This window comes from Protopterus annectens, chromosome 14.part0, assembly GCF_019279795.1.
Source record: "Protopterus annectens isolate FY-2018-M chromosome 14.part0, PAN1.0, whole genome shotgun sequence".
In the NCBI taxonomy this organism is placed as follows: domain Eukaryota; kingdom Metazoa; phylum Chordata; order Ceratodontiformes; family Protopteridae; genus Protopterus; species Protopterus annectens.
In genome coordinates this window covers 427,426,870-427,449,516 of record NC_056748.1, presented here as the reverse complement: position 1 = coordinate 427,449,516, position 22,647 = coordinate 427,426,870, and the positions used below count along the sequence as shown (strand labels likewise).

Here is a 22,647-nt window from a genome sequence, read left to right as displayed (position 1 = left end):
TGTATATTACTTGTTTTTTATAACTGAAGGTAGTAGAGCAGTAGTGGAACATCTAGTGGAAGGTGTAAATCAGAAGTCTGGATTTTTGAAGTTTGTAATAGATGATTGTGGTACTAAAGTTAATTTCTTAAGATGTACATCTCAAATGGAATACTGATTCAAAAAACATTGAAAGCATTGTGTACATATGAAGAAAACTTTCACTAACCGTTACCTACATAGTAAAAACAATCACCCATCATTTATGAAAAATAATATTCCTAAGAGACCATTCATATGGGCTAGCAGAATGACTAGCAGTGATAGAGTAGTCCAAGAGGAGTTTGAATTTATTATAGAATTGTTCCAAAACAGGGGATATGATGGGAAGTATTTAAGGGATTTGAGGGAAGGTATACTGAACAAAAGGTATACCCAATACCCACCCATATTAAAACATCCCTTTGTGTGTGATGGGTGAATGTGGGGGTTGGATTGGGGGAGGCAAGAGTTGAGTACGATTAGTTGATTCTTATTTTTTTATTTTATGTATTTGTTGTCCAGGTAAACCCAGAGTTAAAGTTGTCCCTTTTCAGGGGCAACCTGTATGTGCAGTCTGGTTAAGTGACTTGCTTAGAGTCTCATGATAAGCAAATAGAGGTGTAAGGAATTAAGTCCTGTACCTTTTGAATACAGAAAACAAATTCATTAAACATTCATGCTGTTGATCTTCTGCTTTAACTGCCAAGGTTGTTGAGGGTTGCCTGACTGGTAGGGGTAATTTAAAGCCATGCAGTTAAGGCTCCTGTGAAGAAATTAGACACTGTCATCTGTGCTAGCATGTCTGTCTGGATTTTGTACATAATTTCAGATTATCCTGTGTATTATATGCCAGCATGAGTAGCTGTGATATAAATAGGTTCTTCCATGTTGATTAATAATCTGTTTGTACAGAATGTTTTAAAGACTTGAACAGTGTTCCTTTACATTTTAACTGCGCGTATTTGTGAAGAAGACTCTAAATGCAGACTGCCTCAGAATCAGCAGATCTGCAGATAATGTCATCGGATTGTTGACATTTGCTATGTGTTACTTTCAGAGGCTGAAAGACAGGAAGGAACTTTAGTAAACAGCTGTTAGTTATTTGCAAAATATGAAATGAAAATTAGAACTGAAACAGTTGTGACAGATAACATAGTCTATAAAAGATTCTGTTGAAGACAGTTAGTCAGTTACAGTTGTCAGTTAACAGCCAGTTATAGATGTTCTTCGTGTTTCACTGTTGCAGTCATCTCAAAGTCTTGGGTCCTGCGTCGGTTGCTGTCTCATCTTCCATGATGTCAGGTAGGGGTATAAAGCATGCAGCCGACACCATTACATCAGTCTTTCTTGCCGTGCGGTGCCTGAAGCAGAAGCAAGTTCGCAAGTGCCGGTCGGCCGATTCCTGAAATTTTAATTTTCGAGTTTCAGATCCGAAGTCTTCAGCTAAGCTAAGTACCCCATTGGGGATCCTTTTTCTTGCTCTAAACCGATGTCAGTAAAAGTTAACAATTGTATTTCTTGTGGAAAGCAAATACCTCATAAAGATTTTAATTCGTACTGCATTCCTTGCTTAGGCCCAGACCACGACGTACCTCACTGTCGGTTTTGTGCCTTAATCAAACCTCGTACTATTCGTCGTTGGTTCATTTACGCATCTAAATATTTTGGTACGCGGTTCAGTTATCCATAAATTGCTTCGGTAAGCCACCCGACTACCGACATTCCGAAAAAAATGCAAAGATAAAGACAGAGACAGACCGCATAGGTCCAAAGCTGCCGACGATGCTTCTCCGAAGCTAGTCGTCAGTTCGCCGGTACTCTGTGAGACGCTTTCGCAGCCCCTGATACCCACTACTTCAGATTCGCAGGCCTCTACTGAGACCCACTTGGAGTCCGGTATGTCGCGAGATGCTTCTTCGGCTGTGGAACCTGCGGATGTCTCTACCTTGGATGGGTCCGGAGCCGCTGTGCAGGCACCGGCTTCTGAGGGTGTATTCAAGCCTACTGACGCCATCTTCTTCTTCGAGGCCTAAAACTCGATCCATGCCTAGAAAACCGATCCCAGACTGCATGGTCAGGTCCCTATGCCTAAAAAAAACAAATGATAAGAATGGTTGAAGACCTTATTACTCTAGTCAGGGGAAGTCACCTTTCCCCCTTTAAGAGACCTAGGACTGATTTTCCTTCTGATTCTTCTGATCATGATTCTGACATTTCTGTTTTCTCTGATGACCAGGATTTGCTCTTATCTACCTATGAGGAGTCTGATGCAAAGGACTCCATTCCCTCTGCTTCCCCATCCAGAGGATTTCTCTTTTGGTGAAACCTTGCATACTCTTAGGGAGCATTTCTGCTGGGAAAGCCAGGATTACTCTGACTCCAAAAAGAGGCTTAGAGAATTCTTACTCCTACCTCTACACAGGCCTTTAGCTATCTCTCCTGTACTGGACATTGCCTTCTCAGAATCTGGCCTGGCCCCTGACTCTTTACCTCCTGCTCCCAGAAAACCTGATAGGTATTACAAGGTACCTGACTCTCACAAGATCCTCTTTAAAAATCCTACTACAGATACTGACACCATTTCACAGGGACACTTCTGCAACCTTGGCCATTAGGGCCTTAAACTGCCAGTTTCATATGTTAAAGTGTCAGCAGCATATTATTGGATTGCTTAAACAGAAAATGATGTTGATTCCTGACTGTGCTGAAAATAAAGATTTACAGGATTTAATGCGTTCTGCTGAACAAGTTGGAAAACATATTTTGCAATGTGGTTTTGATTCATTAAAGGCATCTTGCAGGGCTTCTGTCACTGGGTCTGTACTTAGAAGGCATGCTTGGCTTAAGGAGCAAACTTTGCCAGATCAAGTTAAAACTAAATTACTGGATGCTCCCTTAAACCAAGACCACCTGTTTGGCAACAAAGCAGAAGAAGTACGTAAAAAGATGGAGGAAAAAGCTAAATCTATGCAAACTGTTAATGATTTCCTGCAAGTACAGCCTCCCAAATTTAGTAGGCATTGGCCCTCTAAGAATCGGTCCTTTCCTTCCTCTTCCAGGCCTTCTCAGTCCAAACCCAGAACCAGCAGAACACCCAGGCTTCAGTCCCAAGGTACTCACAGGCCTAAGCAGTGGGGGTCTCCCACTTCCAAAGCAGGGAGTAGCAAGACTCCCCCTATGGTAAACTCTCTCAATGACTTAACTTTAAATCTTCCAAGCCCTGCTCAACTGACAGTTCCTAAAGGGGGAAAGATTGCCCTGCATGAAAAAAATTGGGAACTCATTACCCAGGACAAATGGGTTTTAAATATAGTCTCCCAAGGATACAGATTTCACTTCCACTCCTTACGAAATCCAAACGGTTGGCCAGACCTACCCCCAAATCAGTGGGCAGAGGCTCAAAAGCAAATTCTCTCTCTCTTAAGCATCAGGGCTATTCAGCCTGTCCCAGAAGAAGAATGGGGACAAGGTTTCTACTCAAGACTTTTCCTGGTACCCAGAAAAGACCATTCCTGGTGTTCTATCCTGGACCTGTCTATCCTAAACACATTTTTGGTAATCCCAAAATTCAAGATGCTAACTCTTCATCAGCTGCTTCCCATGCTAGGCAAAGATGCCTGGTTGGCAACACCGGATTTAAAGGAAGTCTACCTGCACATCCCAATAAAGGAATCTTGCAGAAGATACCTATGCTTCAGAGCAAGCTACATGCACTATCAGTTCTCTGCACTGCCCTTTGGCTTATCTACTCCGCCCAGGGTAGCTCCAGTCATTGCATTTTGCAGGCAAATAAATATTCAAATATACCCATACCTGGATGATTGTCTAATTCAGGCAGAAAGCCAGGACATACTATTAAATCATCTGGCATTTGTAAAGAAATTGCTAACATATCTGGGGTACACCATAAATGAAAAGAAATCACATCTTGTACCCTGCCAACAAATTGTATTTTTGGGAGCAAGCTTGAATACAACTTCCCAGATGGCCTACCTCACGCCAGAGAAACAAGTTCATTTGACAGTCTACTTCAAGCTACTGGCCTCAAAGACCCAGCTATCTGCAAGGAAAATCCTGCAAGCCCTTGGGTTTATGCCTCTTGCATTCTACTAATTTCATATGCGAGACTGGATATGAGGAAACTACAATGGTATCTAAAAAACCTATGGTGTCAGTATTCTCAGGATCTAGAATCAGTGATTCCTATCATACCTTGTCTACAGATAGAGTTCCTTTGGTGGGCAGAGGCCTGCCGCCAAAGAAAGGGACTGCCATTCACTCTACCCCCTGCCGCCCAAACCCTAAAAGACTCATCAGATTATGCATGGGGGGCTCACTTGGCAGGGCCGTGCATTCAGGGCAAATAGTACCAAAATCAAATGCACCTTAATATCAATCAAAAAGAAATGTTAGCTGTACAGAATGCTCTGACAGCCTTCAAGGACCACATTCTTCCAGGGTAATTATTGGTAAAGACGGACAACACCACTGTTGTGTGGTACATAAACAAGCAGGGGGGAACCCACTCATACCCTCTCTGCAGACTAGCCATGGCTCTGTGGAACACAGCCTTGAGCTACCAAGTGCACCTACAGACTCGATTCCTGCCAGGAAAGCTAAATACACTGGCAGACGACTTAAGCAGAAATCTCATGGACCCACATGAGTGGAAACTGGAACCAAAGATATTCAACATGTTGAGAAACAAATGGGGGAGCCCAGAGATAGACCTGTTTGACTCCCCCCAGAACTATCAATTGGACAAATTCTGCACAAGGACTCCCCACATACAAGCTTGGAAAGTGGATGCAGTGTCCTTCACCTGGAAAAACATATCAGTTTATGCCTTTCTTCCTCTGCCTCTCCTCTCCAAGTTACTACTGAAGATCAAACGGGACAAACCAAGGACAATACTGATTGCACCAGACTGGCCACGCCAACACTGGTGTACCCCCTGTTGCGCATTGTGTCACTGCTGCCACCATGGCACCTGCCTCAGACCCCTGCCCTGCTGTCCCAGCAGGATAGCCAGATTCTGCACCCACAGCTTCAAACTCTGAACCTGGCAGCCTGGCTAATTACCTGATCTCTCCGTTACCATCCCTCAGTAAGTAAGTGATGGATGTCATTCTGGAGGCAAGGAGGCCTAGTACTAGAAAATCCTACACTGAAAAATGGAAAAGATTCTGTTCCTGGAGCCAAACTCAGGGGATGGGCACAGCAGCGCCCAATTTACCCCATATTCTTCAATACTTAACTGAGATGCTTCACAAGGGCCTTTGCTTCATCAAAATTCTTACGTCAGCCATTTCAGCTCATTACAATACAGAACCACCCCTCTTCTCTCATCGACTGCTGAAGCAATTCCTCAGAGGGGCCAAAAACTTAAGACCACCCAGGAGAGCCCTTACTCCATCCTGGGACCTAAACTTTGTATTGGAAAAGCTTACTCTACCTCCCTTTGAGCCAGCTGCAAATGCAGAGTTGAAATTCCTTTCTTGGAAACCAGTCTTCCTTCTAACTATCACTTCAGCAAGAAGGGTGTCTGAATTACAGACCCTCATGGCCGTGGAGCCTTTCATCATCTTTCATGCTGACAGGGTGTCCATCAGGACCAATCGCTCTTTCATGCCCAAGGTGGTATCCAGTGTGGCCTTTAACCAGTCCATCCATTTGCCAGCCTTCTTCTCTAATCCACAGAACAAAGGGGAACAAATACTGCACTCCTTGGATGTGCACAGACAACTTAGATTTTACCTGGACAGGACTAAGCCTCTCAGGAAATCCGAACAGCTGCTGGTTGCATTTGCTGTAGGGGCAGAGGGGAAGGTCATTTCAAAGCAAACCAGTGGATAGGCCATTGCATGCATTTCTGCTATAAGCACCATGGAAAACCTACCCTACAGGGGATAAGACCACATTCAACCAGGGCTGCATCTACCACTACAACCTTTCCCAGAGGTGTCCCTACCAGGGACATCCTAGAAGATGCTACCTGGAGTTCTGTACATACTTTCAGCAAGCATTACCACGTGCCAATTTTTTCTAAATCCAGAGCTGGCTTTGCCACTGGAGTCTTGCAGGGCCTTATAGCTGGTCCTAATGCTATCTAATTACCTCCTCCCACCCTTAGCTTTGAGAATCTACCCAAATGTGATGACTGCAACAGTGAAACACGAAGAACATAGTACTGTTGTGTACACTTACCATAAATGTGGATGTTCAAATGTATTCACTGTTGCAGTCCTGGTTACTCTCCCTCCAGCCCCCTGACGTCTATTGACTATACCTCTATTCTTGGTTACTATGCTTAAAGCTTTTTGGTGTATTTGCTTTTTTGTTGGGGATGTAACCTTGTATATAATTTCTTCCCATTATGGGGGCACCTGACATCTGGGGCAAGAAAAACTGATGTAATGGCGTCGGCTGCATGCTTTATACCCCTGACTACCTGACGTCATGGAAGATGAGACAGCAACCGGCACAGCACCCAAGACTTTGATAATCAGGCCAACTGAGGGCTACTGCAAGCAGGTAACCCAAATGTGATGACTGCAACAGTGAATACACTCGAACATCTACATTTATGGTAAGTGTACACAACTGTACTCTGCTGGTTGCAGTAGTTCACAGTTCTACTGTGGATACTCAAAAGCGACTTGCCAAGAACTGTAAGCTTGCCTTTGCTCTGTTGTAATGATTTACTTTAGATCAGAGATGGTGATGTCATTCAAGGATGCATCTGCAGTCATCACATATGTGTTGTCCTGCCCTCAGGCAGCCCTTCGGTCGGCCGGATTCCAAAGTCTGGGTCCGGCGTCGGCTGAAGTCGCCCCTTCCCCGACGTCAGAGCGCCTGGGGTATAAAAGCGTCAGCCGACGCCATCTTCCTCAGTCTTTCTTGCCGCGTGGTGCCTGAAGCAGAAGCAGTTCGCAAGTACCGGTCGGCCAGCTCCTGTAATTCAGCTAAACCGAAGACTTCAAAAGCTAAGTACCCCATTGGGGACTCTTTCTTGCCTCAGCCGATGTCAGATAAAATTAATAATTGCTTAACTTGTGGGAAACAAATACCTCATAAGGATTTCCACTCTTTCTGCCTACACTGCCTAGGCCCAGACCACGACGTCTCGGCCTGTTCCGCCAGTGCTTCCTTCAACCGACGCACTCTAAGACGTCGGTCGGAGTTTGCAGAGGAATTTTTTGGGGCTAGTTTTGCCTACAGAATGCCGTCGGAGACTCCGACTTCACATTTAATAAAGAAACGGAAGGACAAGGACCGACACCCGAGGTCCACGGTTTCGGCTGAAACCACGGCCAGGCCTACCGCTAGTGTCTTGGTTTCGGCTGAAACCGAGTCTTTGGTACTACCGTCCACCGAAACCGTACAACCGACAACCTCGGCCCCTGAGGCCACTACTGTCTCGGTTGTTGAATCTCCTTTGGAATCTGGTGTCCAGGAACCTTCCGACACCATTCCCTTAGACAAAACTACACCAGCACTTGGTGCAGCCAGGCCTCCTGCATCCATGTCTATTAAGGCATTCTCTAGGGCTAAAGCTGCTAAACACTCCAAATCTATGCCTCCCAGGGTTATCCCTCAGGGACCCACTACAGGTTCTCAGATCCTTAGTCTAGCAGAGGACCTTATTTCATTAATTAGGGGCTCTTAGCCTCATCCGGACAGGGGATCTCAACCTCCTACAGAAAAAAGGCCCAGGGTTGAGCCCTCTGATCCCCTCTCCTCAGATGAGGCCTCTGATGGCTCTGCCCTCTCGGACTACCAGGAGGAGGCTTTTTCGGCCTACGAGGATTCAGATGCAGAGGAATCTATCCCTTCGGCCTCCCCTCCTGAAGAACTGTCTTTTGGGGAAACTCTGCACACTATGAGGGAGCATTTCCAATGGCAGGGCCAGGAATTCTCTGATTCCAGGAAGAGATTAAGGACCTTCTTGCATTTGCCTCAGCATAGACCTTTGGCTATTCCCCCTGTTTTGAATGTCATTGATGATGTGGACTCTGAATCTAGCACAACCCCTGACACTCTCCCTCCGGCTCCTGCCAAACCCGATGGGTACTACAGGGTCCCGGAAACACATCTTTTCCTTTACAAGGCCCACTCTGCTGATCCAGAAACTATTTCCCAGGGCCCTAAAGGGGTTGCAGCTGTCACTACAAAAAATCCACTCCCCTCTGAAAGGGAGTCCAGGGCTTTAGAGCGTTGGGGTAAAAAAGTGTATACTTCTGCCACCCTTTCTATGAGGGCTTTAAACTGTCAATTTCATATGATACAGTACCAAGAATATTTGTTAGATGAATTGCATAAAAAGCTGTCTTCACCTGAACCCCTAGATCGCAAATCACTTCTGGATCTGGTACATAACTCTCAACAGGTTAGCAACCATTTCTTGCAGTGTGGTTATGATGCATTGGAAGCTTCATGTAGGTCAGTTATGACAGGTGCAGTCATACGTAGGCATGCTTGGCTGAAGGAACAATCTCTGCCAGACCATGTTAAAGCAAAGCTTCTGGATGCTCCACTGGAAAAGCAAAAGTTATTTGGCTCCACTGCTCAGGAGGTCTTAAAGAAATTTGAAGAAAAGGCAAAATCTGTACAAACAGTCAAAGATTTTATGCAAGTCCAACCACCAAGATTCAGCAGAAATTGGCCTTCCAAGAACTGGTCCTTTCCAGACACAGACAGATTTCAGAGAGGCAAGAACAGGCGTGCCAGAGGTAGAGGCCAAGCTAGAGGCTCCTACAGAGGACGTCAATGGCAGCCTCCCAACCAGAGAGGTAGTGCAGGGCCTACAACTGCTGCACAAGGACAGACTCAATGACTTTACTTTGACACCGCCATCCAGGGCTCAATTGGAAGCACCTTTGGGCGGAAAGCTTTTCTTATTTTCAGAAAATTGGCACATTATTACAAGGGACAAATGGACACTACAAATAATAGACAAAGGATATAGGTTCCATTTCCACACATTACCGAAAAGAAAAGGTATGCCAGACCTGCCACCAAATCAAAGGGCAGAGGCTTTGAAACAAATCTCCAACTCAATGAAAATGAAAGCAATAGAAAAGGTTCCTCTTGCAGAACAAGGCCAAGGATTTTATTCCAGATTCTTCCTTGTTCCAAGAAAAGAAAAGCAATGGAGGCCTATTCTCGACTTGTCCGCTCTAAATACTTATCTCATTGTGCCAAAATTCAAAATGCTGACTCTACAGCAGATCCTTCCCATGCTGGGCAAGGGGTCTTGGCTGGTAACTCTGGACCTCAAGGAGGCATACCTGCATGCCCCTATCAGACAAAGCTGCAGAAGACACCTCAGATTTCTTGCAGGTTCAGAGCATTATCAATTCTCAGCATTGCCCTTTGGCTTATCTACTGCGCCCAGAGTATTCACGAAATGCCTGGCATCAGTAATTGCACACTGCAGACTTCAGGGGATGCGAATATACCCGTACCTGGACGACTGCCTTATACAAGCTGACAGCAAACAAATTTTGGTAAAACACTTGAATTATGCCATCTATCTTCTTCAGGCCTTGGGATATACAGTCAACATTCACAAGTCAAGACTGGTACCATCCCAAAGAATAACCTTTCTGGGTGCGGATCTAGACACAACCACCCAAATGGCTTTCCTCACAGAAGAAAAACAAAACCAACTACCGGATTACTTCAAAAACCTGTCAAGACAAACTCAGCTGACTGCAAGGAAAATCCTGCAGGCCCTGGGTTACATGGCTTCTTGCATTCTTCTGATTCCTCAAGCAAGGCTACATATGAGGAAACTCCAATGGTACCTAAGGAGTTTATGGACTCGGCACAGTCACAGCTTGGAAACTTTGATATCACTCATCCCATGCCTTCAAAGGGAATTTCTGTGGTGGGCTCAAGCAAGCCAGTCAAACAGGGGTTTGCCCTTCAGCAAACCAATAGCCAGCCAAACCATTACAACGGACGCTTCAGACCACAGATGGGGAGCGCACATGGAGGGAAGATGCATTCAAGGGCTATGGTCACAAAAAGAGCTACGCATGCACATAAACCAAAAGGAAATGCTGGCAGTGATACATGCAATCGAGGCCTTCAAGTTATTTCTACATCAAGGCCACCTGCTAATAAGGACAGGCAACACTACAGTTATGTGGTACATAAACAAGCAGGGAGGCACCCATTCCTATCCTCTTTGCAGACTGGCAATGAATCTATGGGAACTTTCCTTGACTCTCAATATACAACTGCAATCCCAGTTTGTACCAGGAAAGGACAATATACTGGCGGACAGCTTAAGCAGGAACATCATGGATGCACACGAATGGATGCTGCACCCAGACATCTTCCTTCAGATAACACAATCATGGGGGAGACTGGACATAGACCTCTTTGCCTCCCCACACAATCATCAGCTGGAGAATTTCTGCTCAAGGACATACCACCCACAAGCATGGAAAGTGGACGCTCCCTCCTTCAGCTGGAGAACTGTAACAGTGTATGCATTCCCACCTCTTCCATTAATGACCAAGGTCTTACTGAAGATCAGGACAGAGCAGCCAAGAGTGATTCTGATAGCTCCGGACTGGCCAAGACAGCACTGGTACCCATTGCTTAAAGAGCATGTCACAGACAAAACCATGGCTTCTGCCACAATGGCCACTTCTCCTGACACAGCACAATTACAAAACTCTGCATTCCAACCTGAAAACATTACAACTAGCTGCCTGGAAAATACCTTGACTCATCACCAGGATAAGCTATCCAAGAGAGTGAAGGATATCATCATGGAAGCTCGCAGGCCTTCCACAAGAAAGGCATACTCAGCAAAATGGAAAAGATTTCACACCTGGAGCGCCTCAAAGGGCCTAGATGCAACAGTTATGAACATGGCACATATCCTGGATATTTGGCAGAAATGCTCCACAATGGCCTGTCTTACTCTTCCATTAAGACTCATGCTTCAGCAATTTCAGCAGAGTACAATACTGATCCACCTGTCTTCTCTCATCCTCTGCTAAGACAGTTTCTAAGAGGAATTAAAAACATCAATCCTCCAAGGAAACCACCACTGCCTACTTGGGACCTTAACTTCGTGTTGGAAAAACTAACACTGCCTCCCTTTGAACCAGCAGCATCTGCAGAACTACAGTTCCTCTCTTGGAAGACTGCCTTCCTTCTGGCCATAACCTCAGCAAGAAGAGTATCTGAGTTACAGGCCCTCATGGCAGTACAGCCATTTCTTATTTTTCATCAAGACAGAGTTTCATTGAGAACCAATCCTTCATTTATGCCAAAGGTGGTATCTAGAGTCTCATTAAACCAAGCTCTATTCACCTGCCTACCTTCTTTCCAAATCCACAAAACAAAGGGGAAAAGCTTTTGCACACCCTGGACATACACAGACAGTTGCGCTACTACTTGGACAGAACTAAAAATTACAGAAAAACTGACCAGTTGTTTGTAGCATATGCTGCTGGTGCACAAGGAAAAGCAATTTCAAAACAGACAGTTTCAAAATGGATAGGGAATTGCATTCATTTCTGTTACTCCTTTCATGGAAAAACTGTGCCAGCTAACATTAGACCTCATTCGACCAGAGCCACAGCCACCTCCACAGCCTTCTTAAGAGGGGAGCTACCAAGGACATTTTAGAAGCTGCTACATGGAGCTCCGTGCATACATTTTCCAAGCATTACAACTTACCTTTATATTCCAGATCCAGAGCAGGCTTTGCTACGGCAGTCCTGCAGGGCATTTTAGCTACACCATCCTTTACATAGATCCTCCACCCCCAGATTGGCTATGGTATTCTACCCATATGTGATGACTGCAGATGCATCCTTGAAGGACATAGTACAATTTTGTACCCACCATAAATGTAGATGTCCGATAGGTATGCATCTGCAGTCAGGTTTACCCTCCCTCCTTCCCCTCTGTGGTATTTCTTGGGTACATTCCTCTCTCATAGCTAGCTGGGGTTATCTATTATGGTGTATTTGTTTTTATATATGTATATATATTTTACTGCATGTTTGGAATTTATTGCATTTCTCCAAATTTAGCCTTCCTTAGAGGGCACCTGGCATCTGGGGCAAGAAAAACTGAGGAAGATGGCGTCGGCTGACGCTTTTATACCCCAGTGCTCTGACGGGGAAGGGGCGACTTCAGCCGACGCCGGACCCAGACTTTGGAATCCAGCCGACCGAAAGGCTGCCTGAGGCAGAACAACCCATATGTGATGACTGCAGATGCATACCTATCGGACATCTACATTTATGGTAGGTACAAAACTGTACTTTCTTTAGTCGGATAGGAAAATCACAGCTAATCAGTTAAGAGTTTTTCTAAATGTTGGATTTCTATCCTTTAGAATTGATTTCATTTTCCTGGTGATGGAGTTCTGTTTGCTTATTGGAAATTACTGTTTTATATTTTTAATCATTTTGCTCATTATTAAACATTTTATTAACTTACATTGTGGCTGGTCAGTCAGTGCTTTCGTAGTGATTTGAGAGTGCTTATACCTGCTTTGATAACTTGGGCCACTCCGAAAGCCTGGCTATTTAGGTCATTTGATGTCATTTGTTTTAATGTCTAATTTTCATAATTGGACACCCCTTTAATAGGGCATGTAGGCTGTCTGATTGGTGGCAGCATGTTACCATATTTTGGGGAAGGGGCACAGCTGGAAATCTGTGTCATGCTTTCCCAGAAGTGTTTGGATATATGAAATTTATTTAAGTGCAAGTGTATCAGAGGTCTTAAACTGGGACACATTGCTCTGAAGTGTGTAATAGAGTTACATTGGGGTGGACAGAAATATACAGTCAAGTCCCAGGTTATAGACCATGTTTCTGTTGTGCCCTTAGGGGAAAATTGTGAAATATTACTCCTGTTTAAGTGAAAGTCTCACATTGGAGCAGTAGTGAGGATTGAAGTTCCTTAGTTACTGACCCAGGATAGTTGGGGACATCATGTTATTGTTGGCAGTCCAGTGGGATATTATACGAACATCACAGTTCCTGTAAATAATATAAGTAGAACGTTGTAAATCAAGTTAGAAAAGGGCAGTGATGAAACGGGGGAGGTAGTTTTTGAGATCGAGAGTAGGATTTTAAGGAGAATAATAGCCATACTGAATGCTGCATTTATAAAATAGCAGGAAGTATTCTAGAACTAAGCCAGTCCAGGAATGGAGAAAGGAGATGTTGCCAAATGAGATGTTTGAAAGTATGCTTATATAAAATAGGCAAGAGGGGACAGTAATTAGTTGGAGGAAGTGGGCAAAGGTATTGCGAACAGGTGACTCTAAAGGGAAGACTACAGTAGGATGAAGCTAAGCAGGAGTTTAGACTACAGATTATGGATAGTCTTCCCTGACCGGGATTGATGCCTCTCAAGGATTTGCATGTAAAGGGGTAGGGGAGTGTTAAAATAAAGATCAGTTGTGGTAGAGTTTCTGGTTTAGTCTAGAACGGGAGATGCTGTTTTAAAGGGAAAATTACACTGATGTCTATGTAAATATTGCATGATAACTGTTGGGATCAATCAAAGGAAGTTCAAAAAGATTGGTAAAAGAGTATACAAAGGAGTTTACAAAGGAACAATGGGAAAAAAATTGTAGGGCTCCCAGATGTGCAACAAAGTCCTGAAGGTATACGATTTTTGCATGGTGGTGGTTGCACATGTATTTTATACCCAAATACTCCTGAGGATTTTTTCAGGTAGGTAGCAAGTACTGAAGATGCAGTGGGAAAGAGAATTATTTGAAGACAGGTTTTTCAAAGTGTAATGAGTTGGCAAATTTAAAAAATACCCTGCCGATTTTTTTGACAAACAGTAACTAAAGAAATGATTCCCTTACTAAGTTTAATGTCATTGGCTACCAAAGGAGCAGTTACTCGAAAATGAAAATGTGGTATTATAGGGAAAATAGCAGACAATTTAAATATCATAACGGCGATTATTTATTTGTCTTGGTTTACTGGGAAAGCCTGACTTGCTAATGCCCATTTTCAGTGGAGGCCCAGGGAGAAAAAGCTCCGTTTGTTTATATTGCATTATGCACAGTTGCAGTCATACCTCTCAACCTGGAAACATCAAAAATCTGGACAAGGCCCATGAAAAATAGGTACAAATCTGTACGCTGATTAACATAAACTTTGCATACATAATTATGTAACCACGCCCACTCCGGTGGAATTGTGGTATATCAGCTTTCAAACACAAACCAAAGAACTGTATGGCACCAGAGTCCCCCCGCAGCCATTCCAATGTCTCATTTACCATAAACACTATTGTGTGCATGCATACTTCTTTACTTCTACAATGATTATTTGGATTTGATTTTTGCATTTTATGGCACAATGCACAAACATGAATAGGTATCTGCTAAATAAAGCAATACTGTCTCGCAATGAAAACAGACTTGGCATGTGCACTTCAGCAAGTCATGAGTTTGGTGTGGCAGTATGAGATGTAAACCAGAAGCAGGAAGGGGTACTGAAACTGAGGATAATGCTATTTATAAAAAAAAGGCTATCTACTTTCAGCAGTTTACAAATTAATCAAATGAATCTTTTTACTCTGTAGCCACTAAAAAGCAACAGTCATTATAAAATGGGCATGCACAGTCTGAGCTTAACCAGACATGCAAATCACAACTATAAAGGTAACTAACTCTGAGCATCATTTTCTTAGTACTGTATAAAGCAGATGAATGAAACCTGTTGTAAATCATTGATACAATAATAAAACGGATGTATTAAACAGAACAGGTGTAACGCAGCAGTTCAAGAGTGGGAGACAGTGAGAGTGAGGAAACCTCCGGTAGTTAGCTGAAAATCATAGACACTGATATCAGGTTGTCTGGAATTCAGTCAGGAAGTTATCCCACCGCTAGTGCTCTTTGTACAGCTGCTTCTAAGTATAGGTACTCTGTGCAGCTTTCTGTCTCTAATACACACACAAACATCAATATATATTTATATATATATATATATATATATATATATATATATATATATATATATATATATATATATATATAAAACACAAACATCAAAATATATATATATGTATGTATATATATATATATATATATATATATATATATATATATATATATATATATATATATATATATATAAGATAATCCACTTCACATTAGGCTAACTCACACACCTTTTGACCATACAGTTTAAGCAGGGAAGCTACTGACAAAACAGTTTGATTAATTTTCCCAGACCCACACAAACATCAATATATAGATATAAATACCTATCTATATATATAAGATAATCCACTTCACATTAGGCTAACTCACACACCTTTTGACCATGCAGTTTAAGCAGGGAAGCTACTGACAAAACAGTTTGATCAACTTTCCCAGACCCACACAAACATCTATATATAGATATAAATACCTATCTATATATATAAGATAATCCACTTCACATTAGGTAACTCACACACCTTTTGACCATACAGTTTAAGCAGGGAAGCTACTGACAAAACAGTTTGATCAACTTTAACAGACCCATATTTCTATGTAGTACACACACACACTGTTTCACCTTAATGCCGAGTGATAAATCCTTCCTGTAGCTTGCTTACTTCTGAGCTGAGCGATAAATCCTTTCTGTGCGATGAGCCTTCAAATAAATCCTTGCCTCGAGCAGCAAAACATCCGTTCGAGCCTTCATCTGTTCCCAGGCGAAAATCAAATAGCCAGGCAAATCCTTTCCAGCTGGAGCCTTCTAAATAAATCAAATAGCTGGACGAGCCCTTCTAAATAAATCCTTTCCGGCTGGTTCGTTCCCGCTCGCAAAGCATTTGAACCAGCCGGAAACCTGGAAATATGTGCGCCGCAAGCTGAATTTGGACAGGCTGGTAGCCCTGGTGAGCAGACGTCATTGTGTACGAGATGACGTCAGCTAAAGCACGAAAAATAAAAAAACAAAGCGCAAAAATAAAAAAAATCAAGAAAAAAATTCGGAAATGAAGGGGTGCCACTTGGGAATCGTGGCACCCCATTATTTGGACCCCAAAACTCGGTAAAAACTGAGGAATTCAGGACAGTTGGGAGGTATGGTTGCAGTTAAACACAGAGTAGTTACATTTCTGTTTATATTTAAACACATACATTAGTTACATTTAGGAAAAGCCCAAGTGCAGCTTGGTGGATTGTACAGGCAGCAGTTTGGTTATAAAAATTGTTTTGTCATTTCAGTGAGAGCTTGAGAGTATTCTGTTTAAAGAGAGCATTTGGAGAGGATTGTGTGGTGACGTACAAATTCTTAACCTGATGATGAGCATGTGCAGGACCAGGACTGGTTAAGATGTTTAAGCAGTAGTTTAAAACTATTGAGTTGGAGAGTTTTATTTGTGTGGGGAATGGATACTATCCCAGAGTTTAGCAAAGTACTGGGAATAGAGCAAGTCTCCTTCAACATTATTTGACTTGTTTTTGAGTAGAACAAATTTACTTGAGTGGAGGCCCTTGCTGGGCAGTAATATGTTTTGTAGTGCAGGGCATTTCATTGGGTGATGAATAGGTTTGTGGGCTGCAGTAAGTTGTGAATAAGTTAGGTAGTTGTGCAGTTCAAGCCAGTTTAATTGCTTTAAGCTATGACAGTGGTGGGCCCTCTGAGGGAGGTTGGTGACAAATTTAGCTGTTTATTGTAGCAGGAGACAAGTTTCTTTATTTGAATATTGTTTAAGTTTAAACAATAAAACTAGTTTTATTTAAGTTTAAAAAATAAAACAATAAGAAAACTGAGTTAGAATATTTAGAAAAAGGAAGGAGCAGATTTCATAGAAATAGCAACAGTGTATGGCAGAATAATTCTCAGGAGGAAGATTGAAGTTTTTGGAAAGGCATATTAAATTATCTCAGTTATCATTTGGGGTGGTGTAGAGTTATTGGCCTTGGGATGGGTGTGGCTAATCTCTAACTAAATGAAATAGATGGATTCAAGCATGTTGTGTCTTTTGGCTTTTCCCGGTTAGGGGTCGACACAGCGGAACTCCGGTCCGCTCATGATTAGCAGTAGATTTTTACGTGCTGGCTTGCCGGGCCTAACGCACAACCTTCAACGAAGGAACGCCCATTCACGCATGTCGCCACACAGAAGACGCTCTAACTGAGAATCGATTCAAGCATAAAAAGGGAAATTGGCTTGGCTTAAAATGGCCTGTAAGGGCAGCTAGCCTAGTACTTACCCACGAACCTATGAATTGAGCAACTTGTGTAATGTTGGAGTGAATGAAAATTCTGAAAAAGAAAACCTGTATGCTGCAAGACAGTAATGTAAATTCTTATTATGGTTTCTGTTTTTTTGTGTTAATGTATGGGAATTTATGTTGGAGTTTTAAATGGCATAATTAGATATTTTAAAAAATATTGTTTCTAGCAAATTAAAAAGCACATTTGCGATTTATTGTGTGTTTTGGTAAATAATGTTTTAGTTTCCACAATGTTGATAATTTCTTTCATCCTTAGTTTTTTTTAAAGGTTTAAAATGTGTGTGTGTACTTGTATCGAAAAATCTTTGTAGAAAACGTTTGCCTTTGCTTTATTACTGTGCACTTTAGGCTATGTACGAGTATCACTGCAGTTCTTGTGGCACTAGATTGTGTTTGCTTCACACAATATATTCCTGTGGTAAGTAGATAAGAGTCTTACTTTATAAAGTTATCCCTGCGTTTTAACAGACTGTGCTAGATTGCAAAATGAATATAGTAAAAGGAATAGTAGCTAGCCAGGAATAACTAACATAATTTGTCCTTTTCTTAGTGTTGTGCTTGGTTTGTTTGTATTTGTATAGGTTTTTTGGAATTGCATCATGCCTGCACATTGTAAGCAAATATCCTTACGGCCTATTACTTCCATTTTTTGTGACAGAAGGCTTCCTGTATTTACCAAACTTCTATAGGATAATTTATTGGTAATTTGTCCCATAAGTATTTCATTTTTATGCCACTGAAATTACTTCAGTCTCACTTCTGCAAGGCTAAGCTCTTTAAGGGCCAAAAATAGGTAAAATTGTTTTGAAAGCTAATAAATGTCACACTTTTCTGTCTTCTAGATATTGAAGACCTTCCACCCACTGTGCAGGAGAAGCTGTTTGATGAATTACTAGACCGAGATGTACAAAAGGGTAGGTTCTTTTAATAATTTATATTTTTAAACAAGGCTGAAGCTGTTCCTCTTCTGTGGGAAATGATGTTGAGGATTATTACTGACTTTTTCAGTTTTTTTGGCAGCATTTTCTAAAAATTATTTTCAATATTTCAAGAAGGTGGAGAAAATTCTCTGATAAGTAGTGTGTGTCAGCAGATTTTGCAGCAGAGGGGTTAGTACACCCCAAGTTGTTTAAATCACTAAGGTCAAAAGATCCTAGCAGAAGTTTACAACTGTAAAACACCATTTATCTCACCCCTGTCTGTCACTTGTGTCTGTAAGGGATAGAGGCAACCTGTAAATGTGTGACCATGCATGGCCTATCTTACACATATCCCTGAAACTAACCTCTAGGGCACCAGACTTGTTGGATACATGTGCATTGCATGGCTAGGCTTAAAAAAAGCCTTTGTGATCATTAAACCAAATATATACCTATGAACCTGTTAAGGGAACAGGGCAGAAAGTAAACTTAGACTGCTCTTTGCATTGGAGTTTCAATCATACAATCTGATGTTATTTTCATTCATTCCTCAACTGTTAGGTTCGGGCCCGACCCTCAGATCTGACTCTGCCACGTTTTACAGCTCGTGGAACACTGAAAGCTCTTGAGGTCTTCCCTTGCCCATAATATTATAACTTCTTATATTCTTAATTTTTTTACTTATTATAACAGACTTATCCTTTTAACTTAATCCTCTCTTGCCCTTATTAAACCTTTTACTGCATTTTTCCTAAATACCATTGTTGGTATTTTCTCCCCTTCTTTTCCCTTTTCTCTACTTTGAAGGTAGTTACTTTGAGTTGCCATTGCTGGTATTACTTCATAACTATTTTAAAGTTAAACTCCTTTATCTTTCACTGTTTACATAGCAATGTCTGAAAAACCTTTGGATTTTAAAAAAATGTAAGGCCTGTGGCCATAAGATCCTTTTGTCAGATGCACATGAGTTGTATTGCTTAAGCCTGGCCCATTTAAACTCTGCATGCAATATATGTAAGGTCTTTAATCCAGGGGCCCTTACTGACTGCAAAAATAAATTAACTTTAAGAGGTTTAATGCCATTGTGTCATCCTCTGATGTGGCATCTGGAGCTCAAACCACGAAGAAAGGTGATAAGGAGGCCCAAAATCATCCATCTCTGAGCTCGGAGCCACCTTTAGAAATATCTAAATCGTCAGATCCAATTCATTTGGATCCAAGGACCAAACCCTCCAATCTGATTTCTTCAGATCGAAAATCTAAGACGTATGATCTGATCCCCTCGGGTCCGAAGAAACACAAGGATAGTTCTCCTTGGATCTGGTCTCCTCAGACTCTGTAGCTGATATCTTCACGTTTCTCATCTCCTTTCCTGGAAAGACATTACCACTCCAGGACTTTGTCCATTGCTTCTTCTTCTCAGTCCTCCAGAAGTTTGACCGAAGCAGGTGTGGATAGGATGATAAGGAAATTTCTCTTGATGCATATTCAAATGGGGGTTCTCCCTTCTCCTACCCCATCAGATCCAGAGACTTCCATTAGTATTACCTCACCTATTTTGTCTTTTTCTGTGGTCTGACCTTTGGTTTTGGAGCAGTTGGAACTGAGAATCCCAGATCTGTCCATGTCCGATCCAACAATCCTTGCATCTTCTCTGCCGATACCGTCTCTGAGTGGACAGTCTATGAGCACATTGCAACAGGTTGACTCTTGGAGCCATATCGTTGGCACCGGATCTAAGGTGTAGGAGTCAACTCAGAGATTTTAGGTGACCTCTCTGCCCCTCGAAGCCTTGGCCCTTGACTGCTCGACTCCAACCCCCCTGCTTTGAGTTGTTTGCCTTTGGGTCAGAAAGAGTGGGTGGTTTGGAAGCATGTCTTCTCGGAGGTGTTATTTGTTTTCTCCCCGAGGCATTCTGCATTTGAGATAGTGGAGAGAGTTCTCTGCTCCAAGAGAAAGGGCACATCCATCTTTCTTAGCTCCTTCTTCCCAGACCCAGTTGTCTTTACATCTTGAGCCTCAACTTCCTACTCCACAGGGACAGCCTGCTCAAAGTCGCCAGGATACCAGTCAGTGTATACTGATTTCTTCCTGTACTTCTCCAGAACATTCTGCTGAAGAAATCCCTAGGAAGAGAAAGTGCAAAAGGAGGCACTTAGGCTCTCTTCAAGAGTCTGTCACAGCAGATACTGATTTCAGTGAGGGGAAGGGTCCACAAGATCGCCACCTGATGTCTCATTTGGAGACGTTTTAGAGATCCTCATGCAAAGGGGTCAGCTGACAAACCTTGCCAAGAGGAGTCAGTATTCCTGGAAGCCTTTAGGGATGACCTTTCTACCTCCTGTGTGACTCTGCCCACCGTTGAAATCATTGATTTAATCTGTCAACTGGCATGGAAGAAACCTGATTCCATCAGGCTGCTCCCCCAAGAGACCAGAGAGGATTCTGGCACCACCCAAGGATAGGGAATTTTGGAACAAGGGGAGTACTGGTTGATAACATGTTCACAGTGGTGGCCACAAAAAAAGCAACTTGCAGAGCAGCTTTCCTCTGTCCATTCTCCTAACAGGAGTTTAAGGTGCTGGACAGAGTTGAGAAGCATGTATAAGCTTCAGTGACCTTTGTGCTTTGATCGCTGAACTATTTGGCACACTTCACCAGACTCCAAAGGACTTTGATTAAAGAACTCCCCAGATCCCTCTCTGGGACCATTACTTCTGAGGCAGAGAGCTCTGTTGCCTCACAGCTGGCTACCCTACAGTCCATTTCGAATTTGTCCATGAGACTTTTCACACGCAGCTGAAGGTATCCCAGGGGCAGCTTGTTCAGGCATTTCCATTAAGAGACATGCCTGCATATGCCTGTGTGATTTGATGGAGCCTTTCAAGTCTTCCTTCATCAATGCTCCCTTTGATGGCAGTTCTTTATGTGGCCTTAAAGTTAATGACACATTATCCAGGTGTGAGCAGGGTGGTAAAACCCTGCCTGCTGTGGGCGTACATTTTTTAACTCTTCGAAGGTCCTTTTCTAGGAATCAGCGAGGTGGTTGAAAAATGTGCTTCAGAAAATTCCAGAGTCCCTTCCATGATGCATTTGGAGATGGTTTGTGGCTCACAGTCTTCCTTTAAACGTAATCTAGTTGATTGGATGGGTATTAACAAATTTACTCTGGGACTAATTGGTATCGTCTTTGAGAAGGAAGGATGTGTTGTCTGATGGAGATATCTGAAAAGGCACAAAATGGTCATAAGACTAAATGGCCTTGAAATATTTATGAATTAGAAGTATTCATAAAGTAGTCAAAGCTATAATTTATCATTGAAATCATTAAATATTGTGGGGAAACAGACTGAACATCCTGCAAGGTCTTTATTCTCTTAAAATCTGAAGATGCAACTAAGTGGGCCTTCTAATGACTGCTCATTTGGGCACTGCACAGAGGAAACTACCACATCAGGACTGCATTTAATAGCATGAAATATGACATACACTATGCGACTGAATACAGCTGTAATAAATTATTTTTTAAAACTGGAAATTGCAACTAATAAATATTGGGCTCTCAAGGATCAAAATGGACAGAATACAAATGTTAAACTAAGGAAACAGCAATCCCATTCTAAATTCCTAGGTGATCATTTTCAAAAACATTTTTTTTATCAACCAAGACCCAAGTCATTCATCCCTCATTTTTCTTTTTTTAATTTATATTTTTACCCCTGATTTGCCCAGAATATTTTTATCCTTCTGTATTTTGTTCACATGCTCATTGCATAACTGTAACTTGGTACACATACATAACAAGAGATGTTAAGTTGTCAATCTCACCTTCATTCTTGCTTGATGGGTTCGGAGCCGATCCTCGGCTCCGACTCTGCATTTGCTAAGCTCGAGAGTCACTTTTACCAGCTCGAGGCAGCCCCATATCCCATGATGCAAGGCGGTAAGTACCCAGATCTCGTTTGCCGCTTCGCTGATGAGGTCCTCCTTTTACCAGCTCCTGGTAAGTGTTTATTATTACTAAACTTTTAGCCCCCAATCAGAAAAATTTCTCTTTTCTATAGAATTCTATCATTCCTAGATAATTGTGAGGCTTTTTCTGACTAACTTTATTTTTTTCTTCTTGACCTTTTTAGTCAGGCCTTTATTCAATCCCACCCCACCCCCTGTCAGGGTGTGTGTGTGTGAGAGTTTTTACTTCACATACTTTAACTTTAGTTTGTCTGATTCGGGACTGTGTGTGTAGTGTTTGTTTGGATAGCACTATGTCTAAAGAACAGAGGGTCTCAGGCTTCAAGAAGTGTGACTCGTGCTGTCAGAAGATGTCTCTGACAGACGGTCACACTTCTTGTTTATACTGCCTGGGACCTCTCCACCTGCAGGACTCCTGTGCAATTTGTCACTCTTTTAGCCAGAGAGTCCTGCAGGAAAGGAGAAACAAACTTATTTTAAGGGG

The 22,647-nt window shown here is 42.4% G+C and overlaps 1 protein-coding gene across 1 annotated transcript in view; it reads left to right on the top strand.

The window, feature by feature from the left end:
- ZRANB1 (zinc finger RANBP2-type containing 1) overlaps positions 1 to 22,647 on the top strand; it is a 1,697,020-nt gene that overhangs the window by 624,087 nt on the left and 1,050,286 nt on the right. Inside the window, exon 5 of the mRNA XM_044056199.1 lies at positions 18,114 to 18,185. Coding sequence (XP_043912134.1) covers positions 18,114 to 18,185 — 72 coding nt within the window. The remainder of the gene's footprint in view (positions 1 to 18,113; positions 18,186 to 22,647) is intronic.